Source organism: Artibeus jamaicensis, unplaced genomic scaffold (assembly GCF_021234435.1).
Source record: "Artibeus jamaicensis isolate MK-2021 breed Jamaican fruit bat unplaced genomic scaffold, CSHL_Jam_final contig_311, whole genome shotgun sequence".
Lineage (NCBI taxonomy): Eukaryota > Metazoa > Chordata > Mammalia > Chiroptera > Phyllostomidae > Artibeus > Artibeus jamaicensis.
The window spans coordinates 3,077,029-3,089,437 of record NW_026521717.1 but is presented as its reverse complement, the minus strand read 5'-3'; the positions used below and the strand labels follow the sequence as shown (position 1 = coordinate 3,089,437).

The following is a 12,409-nucleotide window of genomic DNA, read 5'->3' as shown; positions in this document are numbered from 1 at the left end:
AAATTGGAAAGCAAGAGGTAAAATTGTCACTATTTGCAGGTAACATGTAATTTGCAGGTAACATGCAATTTGCAGGTTCTTTATATAAAGAACCCTAAAGATTCCACCCAAAAACTAGAATTGATGGATTTATTAATGCAGTAGGATAAAACATAAATATTCAGATATTATTTGTGTTTTATTTTATTTTTAAGTATATTTTATTAATTATGCTATAACATTTCTCCAATTTTTTCTTCCCTTTATCCCTCCTCTACCCTGCACCACTCCTTGCCCTCCAGAATCCCTGCCCCTCATGACTGAGCTCATGCCCATGGGTTGTACATGTAAGTTCTTTGGCTTCTCTGTTTCTTATACTATTCTTAACCTCCCTCTTACTATTTTATGTCTATCAATCATGTTTCTTATTCTCTGTACCACCCCATTCTTCCCCTCCCCCACCCCACTGAAAACCCGCCATGAGATCTCCATTTCTGCTTCTGTTCCTGTTCTAGTTATTTGCTTAGTTTTTGTTTTCTTTAAGGTCAGTTGTTGATAGTTATGAGTTTGTTGTCATTTTACTGTTCATAGTTTTTAATCTTCTATTTCTTAGACAATAAACTATCAAACAGGGAAACTAAGAAAACAATTTCATTTACAATTGTGTCAAAAAATGCCTAGGAATAAATTTTTAAAAAGGAGGTAAAAGATTTGTACTCAAAAAATTATCTGATTTGAAGATTACAATCAAATATGATAAAATAAATGAAAGCATATAACATGTACCTGCATAGAAATAATTAATATCATTATAATGTGATACAACCTAAAGCAGTTTTTAGGTTAACACAATCTCTATCAAAATACCAATGATTTATATGACAGAACTGGAATAAATAATCCCCAAATTTAAGCAGAACCACCAAAGACTTCAAATAGCTACAACAAACTTGAGAAATAACAAAGTGGAAATATCATGCCACCTGATATCAAACTATACCACAAGGCTAGTAATCAAAATAGTGTGATAATGTCATAAAAAGAGCCACATAGGTCAATACAATAGAATAAAGAGCCCTGGAATAAACCTATGCCTATATGGTTAATTAATACATATTTCACAAAGGAAGCAAGAACATACATGGGTAAAAGCAGTCTATTTGATAAATGGTTTCAGAAAAATTGGACAAATATATGCAAAAAAAATGAAACCAGACCACTTTCTTACACCATGTACAAGAGAAACCTCAAAATGAGTTATAGGCTTAAATGTAAGAATCAAAATTGTAAAACTCCTAGAAGAAAACATAGTAAAATCTGTGACATTTACCTCAGCAATAGTTTTTTCTGATACATCAGATCAGACAAGGAAAACAAAAGAAAATAGAAACAAATGGAACTATAACAAACTAAAAAGTTTTTGACCAGCAAAGGAAACCTTTGACAAAATGAAGAAAAAAAAAAAAGACCCTACTGAATGGGTGAAAGATATTTGCTCAAGATACATTTGATAAAGGGTTAGTATAAAAAAACTCAGGTTAACTCATACAACTCAATACCAAAAATTTAAAAAAAAAAACTAATTCATTAAATATGAGCAGAAAACCTGAATAAACACTTCTCCAAAAAGGACATACAGATGGCCAACATGAAAAGACACTCAACATTACTGAAAATTAAAATCACAATGAGATTATTTCCTCACACCTGTAAAAATGGTTATCATTTTTTACCTTCACCAGAGGACATGCTTATTGATTTTAGAGACAGGAAAAGGGAGAGAGAGATAGAGGAAGAAAAACACTGATGTGAGAGAGAAACACCAATCAACTGCCTCTCACATGACTTGACCAGTGACCATACTGGCAATCCAAACATGTGCCCCAACTGGAGTTGAACCTGCAACTTTTCTGTTTATGGGTCTATGCTCCAACCAAGTCACACCAGCCATGGCAGAAAACTCAGAGAATGGCTGTCATTAATAAGTCAACAAACAAGTGTTGCTGAGGATGTAGAGAAAAAAGAACCCTCATGTACTGTTGGTGGCAATACAGAGTAGTGCAGCCACTATGAAAAACAGTATGGAGGTTCCTCAAAAAATTTAAAATGGAACTGCCTTATTACCCAGTTATTCCACTTCTGGGTATATATAAAAAAATCCAAAAAACACTACTTTGAAAGAACATATGTACCCCCCATGTTCACTGCAGCATTATTTACCATAGCTAAAATATGGAAGCAACCCAAGTGCCCATCAATAGATGATTGGCTAAAGAAGTAGTGATAAATATATACAATGGAATCATTTGCCACAGCATAGATGGATTTAAAGGGTATTATGCTAAATATAATAAGTCAGTCAGAAAATACAAATATCATTTTATTTCACTTACATATTAATCTAAAGAACAAAATAAATAAACAAAACAGAAATAGACTCACAGATACAGAAAACAAAATATTTGTTGCCAGAGGAGATGTGGGGTAGAAGATTGATTAAAAAATGTAAAGAGATTAAGAAGTACAGATTGGTAATCACAATATAGTCACAGGGATGTAAATTACAGCATAGGGAATATAGTAAATAACTATGCATAGTGCCAAGTGAGTACTGGAAATATTAGCAGGAACAATTTTTTAAATTATAAAATTGTCTAACCACTGTGTTGTACACCTGAAACTAAAGAAAAAAAACTTTATTAATGAAGATGATCACCACAGAGGGTCTATATTTAGGTCCCATAACTTAGTATTTCATTCATATCAATAAAACCCAAATAATTTCAGAATAAATTTTTCATTTATTGTCAGTAAAGTGGTGAGAGTCAGTTCCAGTATGGGCAATGGACCCATAAGTCATGCAGTGGTTACTGAATACTCTACTTGAGAAGAACGGTGCTTGACTCTCAGCTGGTTTGTTTGTTTTATAAAAGAAATTCTTTTAATTATTATTTTTTATAACAAAGATCTTTTCATGCCACACTTAAAAGCTAAATCTTAACATATATTACTGTTAGTGATTATTTTGTCTTACACCAATAAATAACTGAAATAAATATTGAAATAAATTTTATATTTTATTATGTATAATTAATATATATAAATAAATATTACAAATTTTAAAAATAAGACATCTTTTGTTAAATGAATTTGTATTTGGATTTTTACTATAAAAGTGTCAACTTCAATTTCTTTGAATGCCTTTTTTTCAAAAACTCACTATATATTTTCATTAGCAGCTATTAGACATACATGCCATTCCACATTGTCATCTTCTTTCCCAAGAGTTAGCAATTTGGTGAGTGGATCTCCAGCCAGGACAGTGTCACTCTTAGGAGATAAGTGTCCAGGATGTGCCACAAGCACACTTCTTTGTATCGGAGGGTTGGACTGTTTAAAAGTCTGGTTGACAATCGGGTGGTCAAGGGTCATGAAGGGTTTTACTTTCTGTCTCTGGACTTGCTGTACGTGAGTCCTCCCAGGAGTTTCCAGATATTGGGCAACCTAAAAATAGAAACCAAAATGTTGCAAAATGTAGCATCATATTGTATTTCAAAATTCTGTTTTCAACAATTGAATTACAACAATATCACTATAACATATAGTTGCTCTCAAATTTATGATCTGCAATTTACTAAAATATATTAAGTGCTAGCTATGTTTTTTACCATATAACCTTCAAAATTATATGCAACTAAAACAAAGTTTGGAATAAATATATAAGTAGTGATACTTTTTTCAGGGTCTAAAAAGGAAAGACTAAAATAATACAAAAAAGTTATAGACAATTCATTATTAGTGTAATTTTTACATTCCTTTATATTACAAATCTAAATATTCTATGGGGTATAATCACAACTATCTTTTAGTTTAAAAATTTAAAAGTTATCCAGGAGGGAACAGAAAGAATTTTTTTTTCTGGAAAAAGTCTAATCATTGCCAATATAATGGGAATGGTTTGCCCAACATTGGTGAAACCTTGCAGCCAGGGAGAGTGGTCTGGGATGTAGGTGCATGAAAATAACAACTTCACTGTAGTAATCAGTGGGCTGTACATGCTGTTGAGTGAGCATGTGTACTGTGTGGCCATCGCATTCAAAATGACTGAGTGAGTATGCAACAAATCTGAATCAAATTTTGTGTTAAGCTTGAACAGTCTGCTGCAGAAACTTGAACATTCCTCTGCAGATTCAGGAGGCCTCTGCTATGGGCAACTGGTGTTTGGCAGCTTCGTCATGACAACGTGCCTGCTCATGCATCATGTCTTGTGCAGAGTGTTTTGGTGGAACATCAAGTCATCCAGTTGACTCAAGCACCCCACAGCCCAGATCTGGTGCTCTGTGACTTCTGGCTTTTCCCAAAACTAAAATCACCTCTGAAAGAGAAGACCTTTCAGAGCGTTTGTGAAATTCAGGAAAATATGATGGGGCAGCTGATGGCAATTGGGAGAACTGTGTGAGGTCCCAAAGTGCCTTCTTTGAAGAGGACTGAGGCATCATTGTCCTATGTACATTGTTTCTTATATCTTTTATCTTCTTCAATAGATGTCTCTATTTTTTATATTACATGATTGGATAGCTTCTAGATAGACCTCATGTCTAATCACAAAGTATTACATGTGATTCTTTACAGGTGGCGAAAATCTAGATGATTATTTTCACTTTTCTATATTTTCCAAAGTATCTATACTAAATTTATTTTAATATTTTAATAATCTTGTTGCTAAAGCCTTTCATATTTCTTTTTATTTTTTATTTATTTTGTGTTATAACTTTTAAAGTACCCTGTACCCCCCATGCCCTGCTCCACCACACAATCCCCACATTATTTTCTATGTCCATGAGTCCTTCTTCCTTTTTGCTTGATCCTTCCACCCCCAACACCCACCAAGAGCTATTAGTCTCTTCTCTTAGTCTGTCTCTATTTTGCTTGTTAGTTTAGTTTGTTCAATAGATTCCACCTACTAGTGAAATCATATAACAACAACACTTTAGCAGAGTCATTATGAATGGCAAAAAAGCATTCAGAAAAATATGTAATAAACTAAACAACTGTATTATATTTTGAAACTCCTTTTTCAAAACATAGATTAAAATGCTGGGAATCTTCAGTCTAGCTATTGTAGTTAACAATATACCAACAATATACCATTATTTACATGAAGACAATTATAAGCATTTTCAAGCTTTCCCTTTAAAAACATCTGAAAGTATTATTGTCTGCCAGTCCTGTTTATATCAACTGTGCTGTGATGTGAATACATTTTCCTCAAGTGACCTATATATAAACCTATTTAATATTTTTCTCATGTTAAACAATAGTAAAGATTGCTGCACTGTGCCTATTTTACTTATTTCCACTACATAAACTACTCCTTAAAGCACTTAACATGAATTAGACCAGATAAATGGCATTTATGAAGTATTTTGCACTTAAAGTAGCTGGTTTGGGGTATGATATTGTAGCAGTTACTTTAGTTCAATTCTGCTATGCTGACAGTTTTATCATTATTTTAATTTTACTAGTATAAATAATTTTTCAGTCACATAAAAAGATTGATTGGTAATAGATATTATATATATTATTAATTATAGTGCTATAAACTAAAGTTATAACATAACATTGCATTAAAATGCCATGAGTATTTCTAGGGTAGCTATTTCAATTAGCCTAAATTTTAAATCAATACTTCTTAATCTATGTACATTTAAAAACACACATTATACATACATTTTTATATTCACAAATTTGTATCATTTATACAATGTAAATGAATACTAAAATATATGTTGTATCTACAAATGGTAAATATTTCTTATAAGAAAAGTATGTTGAATCAGAATTTATAACATTAGTTAATTCATTTTTCACTTTTCTTCCACCAACTGTAAAAGCCTTCATTAGAGTACTTGTATTTTGTGTTATATCAAGAGTACAAGAGAAGTCATAGGTGTGATCCCAGGGCCTGAGAAGTTTTCCATCTATGGCAGTATTAATATCAACTACAGCAAAAGCAACAATCGTGATAAAACTATGCAACAGGTACCAGACACTGTGCTGAAAAATTTACCCACATTACTACTTTTTATTGTTGTTATAACCTTAGGAGATAGGTATCACTAGTATATCCATTGCAGCTTATAGATGAAGCCACTGAGACTTAGAAGTTAAGTGCCATGTCAATTATCACTCCTTAGTGAGAGATGAATCCAGAATACAGAGGCTGCCTTCCTACACATTACACATATTGACTCAGTAATGTATATAACAAATTAAAATTTTGATTTTTTCCACAAAACAAGAGTTTAAAAAAATAATTGGAAGAGAAAATGGTTATAAATCAGATGTTGGAGGGAGATGGACCTATGCCTGGAGACTAAAGGAAGGAAATCTCAAATGCAAAAAATTAAAATGAGGACATTTTACTTTAATAAAAATAAGTGTCAAACAGTAAAAAGAAAGTTAAAAGGAAAGAGGAGATGGCAATGATGTAAGTGGGAGCTGAGCCCACTTGCTCCTGCACCCAACTGGGACACTTAGCAGATCTAAATAAATGGAGGCATATACCATGCTCATAGATTGGAATAAGTAACATCATTACAAGGTCCATATTACCCAAAGCAATTTATAGATTCCATGTAATTCTTATTAAAAATACCAATGACATATTTTACAGATATAAAACAAACATGTCAGAAATTTAATTGGAACAAAAGAAGACCCCACATAAACACAGAAATTTTGAGAAAAAACAAAGTAGGAAGGATCACGATACCTTATATCAAACTATATTACAAGGCCACTGTAATCAAAACAGTCTGGTACTGGCATAAGAACAGATATATAGATAAATGGAACAGAATAAAGAGCCAAGACAAGAAATATTCCAAGTAATGAGAAACAGAGGCCTACAACCAAGGCTACTTTACCCAGCAAGGCTCTCAAAAAAGATAGAAGGCCAAATAAAGAGCTTCCAAGACAAAAGAAGTCTAAAAGAATTTGCTGCCACCAAGCCAGCTCTACAAGATATACTAAAAGGTCTGCTTTAAGGAAAGGAAGGAAAAGAGACAGACAGAGAGGAACACAGGTACAAAAATGGCAATGAATAAGTACCTATCAATAATAACGTTAAATGTAAATGGATTAAATGCTCCAATCAAAAGACACAGAATAGCTCAATGGATAAGAAAGCATGACCCACACATATGCTGCCTACAAGAGACCCACCTCAGGACAAAAGACCATCACAGACTAAAAGTGAAAGGCTGGAAACAAATTTTCCAAGCAAATGGACAAGAAAAAAAGCTGGGGTAGCAATTCTCATATCAGACAAAATAGACTTCAAAAAAAGAGCCATAAAGAGTGACCCAGAAGGTCACTTCATAATACTCAAGGGAAGAATCCACCAAGAAGACATTAACATCATAAATATATATGCACCCAACATAGTAGCACCAAAATATATAAGGAAAATCTTAGAGGAATTCAAGAAAGATATAGACAGCAACACAATTATAGTGGGGGATTTTAACACCCCACTATCAAAAATGGACAGATCTTCCAAACAAAATATCAACAAAGACATTGCGGCATTAAACAACACCCTTGATGAAATGGACCTAACTGATATATACAGAACTCTTCACCCCAAAGAAGCTAAATACACATTCTTTTCAAATGCACATGGAACATTCTCAAAGATAGACCACATGATAGGGCACAAAACAAGCCTCAACAAATTCAAGAATATTGAAATCATACCAAGCATTTTCTCTGACCATAAGGGACTGAAACTGGAAACCAACCCCAAAGGAAAAAAACCAAAACACCTAAAATCATGGAGACTGAACGGTATGCTATTAAACAATGAATGGGTCAAGAATGAAATTAGGGAAGAAATCAAAAAGTTTCTGGAAACAAATGAAAATGATCTCACAACAACCCAAAACTTATGGGATAGAGCCAAGGCAGTCCTGAGAGGGAAGTTTATAGCAATACAGGCCTACCTAAAAAAAACAGAAACATTTCAAACAAATGACCTTACTCTACACCTGCAAGAACTCGAGGAACAACAACAAAAACAGCCCAAAGCAAGTAGAAGGAAGGAAATAACTAAGATCAGAGCAGAACTAAATGACATAGAGATTAAAAGTACAATTCTAAAGATCAATGAATCCAGGAGTTGGCTCTTTGAAAAAATAAACAAAATAGACAAGCCTTTAAGTAGGCTCATCAAGAAAAGAAGGGAACGGACACAAATAAACACAATCAGAAATGAAAGAGGAGAGATTACAACTGACACCACAGAAATAGAGAGGATTGTAAGAAATTACTGTGAAGAACTGTATGCCAAGAAATTTGAGAACCTAGGGGAAATGGACACATTTCTAGAAAAATATAATCTCCCAAAACTCAATGAAAAAGAAGTAGAACACCTGAATAGACCAATAACAGCAAAAGAAATTGAAGCAGTAATCAAAAAACTCCCATCACACAAAAGCCCTGGACCAGATGGATTCACAGGAGAATTCTACAAAGCATTTAAGGAAGAGCTAACCCCCATTCTTCACAGACTATTCCAAAAAATCCAAAAGGATGGAAAACTCCCTAACTCCTTTTATGAAGCCAGCATCATCCTAATTCCAAAACCAGATAGAGATACAACAAAGAAAGAAAACTTCAGGCCAATATCGCTGATGAACATAGACGCTAAAATCCTCAACAAAATATTAGCAAATCGCATCCAACAATATATCCAAAAGATAATACACCATGACCAAGTGGGATTCATCCCAGGGATGCAAGGATGGTTCAACATTTGCAAATCAGTAAATGTAATTCATCACATAAACAAAAGCAAAGACAAAAACCACATGATCATATCAATAGACGCAGAAAAAGCTTTCGATAAGGTACAACACCAATTTATGATAAAAACACTCAGCAAAATGGGAATAGAGGGAACATTCCTCAATATAATAAAGGCCATTTATGAGAGACCTACAGCCAATATCATACTCAATGGACAAAAACTAAAAGCTTTTCCACTAAGATCAGGAACAAGACAAGGATGTCCACTTTCACCACTACTATTTAATATAGTATTAGAAGTTTTGGCCACAGCGATCAGGCAGGAAAAGGACATAAAAGGCATCCAAATAGGAAAGGAGGAAACAAAATTGTCACTGTTTGCAGATGACATGATAGTGTACATGGAAAATCCTATAGACTCTACCCAAAAACTGCTCAAACTAATTAATGAATTTGGCAAAACAGCAGGATACAAAGTCAATATCCAGAAATCAAAGGCATTTTTGTATACAAACAATGAATCAGCAGAAGCAGAAATGAAGGAAAAAATCCCATTCGATATAGCAAAAAGAAAAATAAAATATCTGGGAATAAACCTAACCAAAGAGGTAAAAGACCTGTATGCAGAAAACTACACAGCACTGAAGAAAGAAATCAGGGAAGACACAAACAAATGGAAACATACCGTGTTCATGGATTGGAAGAATTAACATCATCAAAACGTCCATACTACCCAAAGCAATATACAGATTCAATGCAATACCTATTAAAGTACCAATGGCGTATTTCACAGACATAGAACAAACACTTCAAAAATTTATATGGAATCATAAACGAGCCCGAATAGCAGCTGCTCTTTTGAGAAAGAAGAACAAAGTAGGAGGGATCACAATACCTGATATCAAACTGTATTACAAAGCCACTGTAATCAAAACAGCCTGGTACAGGCATAAAAACAGGCACATAGACCAATGGAACAGAACAGAGTGCCCAGAAATCAACCCAACCCTCTACAGTCAATTAATATTCGACAAAGGGGGCAGTAACATAAAATGGAGTAAAGATAGCCTCTTCAGCAAATGGTGTTGGGAGAACTGGACAGCTACGTGCAAAAAAAATGAAACTTGAGCACCAACTTACACCATACACCAAAATAAATTCAAGGTGGATAAAAGACTTAAATATAAGCCATGATACCATTAAAGTCCTAGAGGAGAACATTGGCAAGAAAATCTCAGATATTCCACGCAGCAACATTTTTACGGATATGTGCCCTAGAGCAAGGAATATAAAGGAAAGAATAAACAAATGGGATCTCATCAAAATAAAAAGCTTCTGCATGGCTAAAGAAAACAGTATTAAATTAAAAAGACAACCAACTGTATGGGAAAACATATTTGCCAATGATACCTCAGACAGAGGTTTAATCTCCAAAATATACAAAGAACTTACACGACTCCACTCTAAGAAGACACCCAACCCAATTAAAAAATGGGAAAAGGACTTGAACAGACACTTCTCCAAGGAGGACATACAGAACATCCAGAGCCACATGAAGAGATGCTCAATATTGTTAGCTTTCAGAGAGATGCAAATTAAAACCACAATGAGATACCACTTTACACCAGTCAGGATGGCTATCATAAACAAAGCAACAAACAACAAATGTTGGAGTGGTTGTGGGGAAAAGGGGTCCTTAGTTCACTGTTGGTGGGATTGCAGACTGGTACAACCATTATGGAAAACAGCATGGAATTTTCTCAGAAAAATAAAAATCGATCTGCCTTTTGACCCAACAATTCCACTGCTAGGATTATATCCTTAGAATCCTAAAACATCAATATCAAAGAACCTATGCACCCCAATGTTCATAGCAGCACAATTTACAATAGCCAAGAGTTGGAAACAACCTAGGTGCCCATCAGTAAATGAATAGATCAAAAAATTATGGTACATATACACAATGGAATTCTATGCAGCAGATAGAAAGAAGGAGCTACTACCCTTTGCAACGACATGGATGGAACTGGAAAGCATTATGCTGAGTGAAATAGGCCAGGTGTTGAAAGACATATACCATATGATCTAACCTTTATCAGGAAGCTAAACAACAAAACTAGCAAGCAAGCAGAAAAAAAAACCCAAAGACACTGAAATAGAGACAAGGGGACAGCGGGATCAGAGGGGAGAGGGAAGGGAAGTTAAGGGGAAAAAGGGGGAGGGATTTGGAGAAACAAATAGGGAGGACACAGGGACGAGAACTAAGGGGAGTGGAAATGTGAGGGAGGTGGGGAGCAAGGGGTGGGGGAGGCTGGAATGGGAGAAATAGACAAAAATACTGTACTTGAAAAATAATTAAATAATTTTTTTTAAAAAGGAACATGTATGAAAGACCCATGGACAGACACCAGCAGGTGGGTAGAAGATTGAACGTGGAAGATAGGGATGGGTATGGAAGGGGGAGTAATGGAAGGAAAATGGGGAAAACTGTAACTAAACAACAATAATAAAAGTTTAAAAAACATTATCTAATTTAATTTGGCTAACAAAAGATTAAAAAAAGAAAGACAAAAAGTTGGGAGATAGTGACAAAGCTATTCATGAAAAGGAACTCACACAAGTACCTTCTTTTCTCATAGGAAGACTACCATTGCCTCTTTAGATCACTCTATACAGAGACAAACTGAAATATAAGACAAAACCAACTCTAATTCTGCCTAAATTATTGGTTATTTATAGGGAATCCCAAATGTTTAGCAGGCAAAGATGAAGAATGTCTTGGGCCCAACCTATATAGCACCTGGAAACTAAGCAAAAAGAGTCTAAAAGCTTAGTGAAGCAGAGAAAAAAAAATCAATGAAATGTGATTAAACTACTCCCCAGAAAAATCTCTGTTCTTTTCCAGTCATGAACCGATATCAGAAAAATGAGACAACTAAGTGTAAATATCAGTTAAAATCATATGCAGCCAATTTTAAAATACTTTTAAATTTCCTGAGACCTAAAGATGCATTCATAAAATTATTCATTGCATTTGTTTACTAAAGGACCTAGTATTTGGTTGGATGAATGAAATGAAATTAGAGGCTGTTATTGTTCATTTAGTCACTTATGTAAGAAATATATTTTGAGTGCCCAGCATGTTTGCAGAATGATACACTTAACATAGAAAGGAGATAACTGGAATGTCTGGTTTCAAAGAAATTGCAGTGTTGTCATAGTCTAGACAGGGAAGAAACATATGTGATTTCCAAGAGCACGCACTATGTTTATCTTGCTGGCTGCTATACTGCCATTATTTTCTATGCATATGCCAGATAATGGTACAGAGTATGCTTTTTAAAATATGTATCTAAGCCCTACTTGGGAAGCTCAGTTGGTTAGAGCATTGTCCAGATATACCAACGTTGCAAGTTCAATCCCCCTGCAGTCAGGGCACATACAAGAATCAATCAATGAATTCATAAATAAGTGGAACAACAAATCTCTCTCTCTCTCCCTCTCTCTTGCTCTCTCTCCTGTCCTTTCCCCTCTCTATAAAATCAATACATAAACATTTTAAAATATGTGTCTGTATATATTCAGTGAATGATTGAATGAATGAGTCATCAAAGTACAG

General features: G+C 34.3%; 1 protein-coding gene across 2 annotated transcripts in view; it reads right to left on the bottom strand.

The window, feature by feature from the left end:
* Positions 1–12,409, bottom strand: part of TFEC (transcription factor EC) — a 140,562-nt gene that overhangs the window by 83,486 nt on the left and 44,667 nt on the right. For both annotated transcript variants that reach the window (XM_053662934.1, XM_037136209.2), the window contains exon 2: positions 3,232–3,483. In XM_053662934.1, the coding sequence (XP_053518909.1) occupies positions 3,232–3,483 (252 nt within the window). The remainder of the gene's footprint in view (positions 1–3,231; positions 3,484–12,409) is intronic.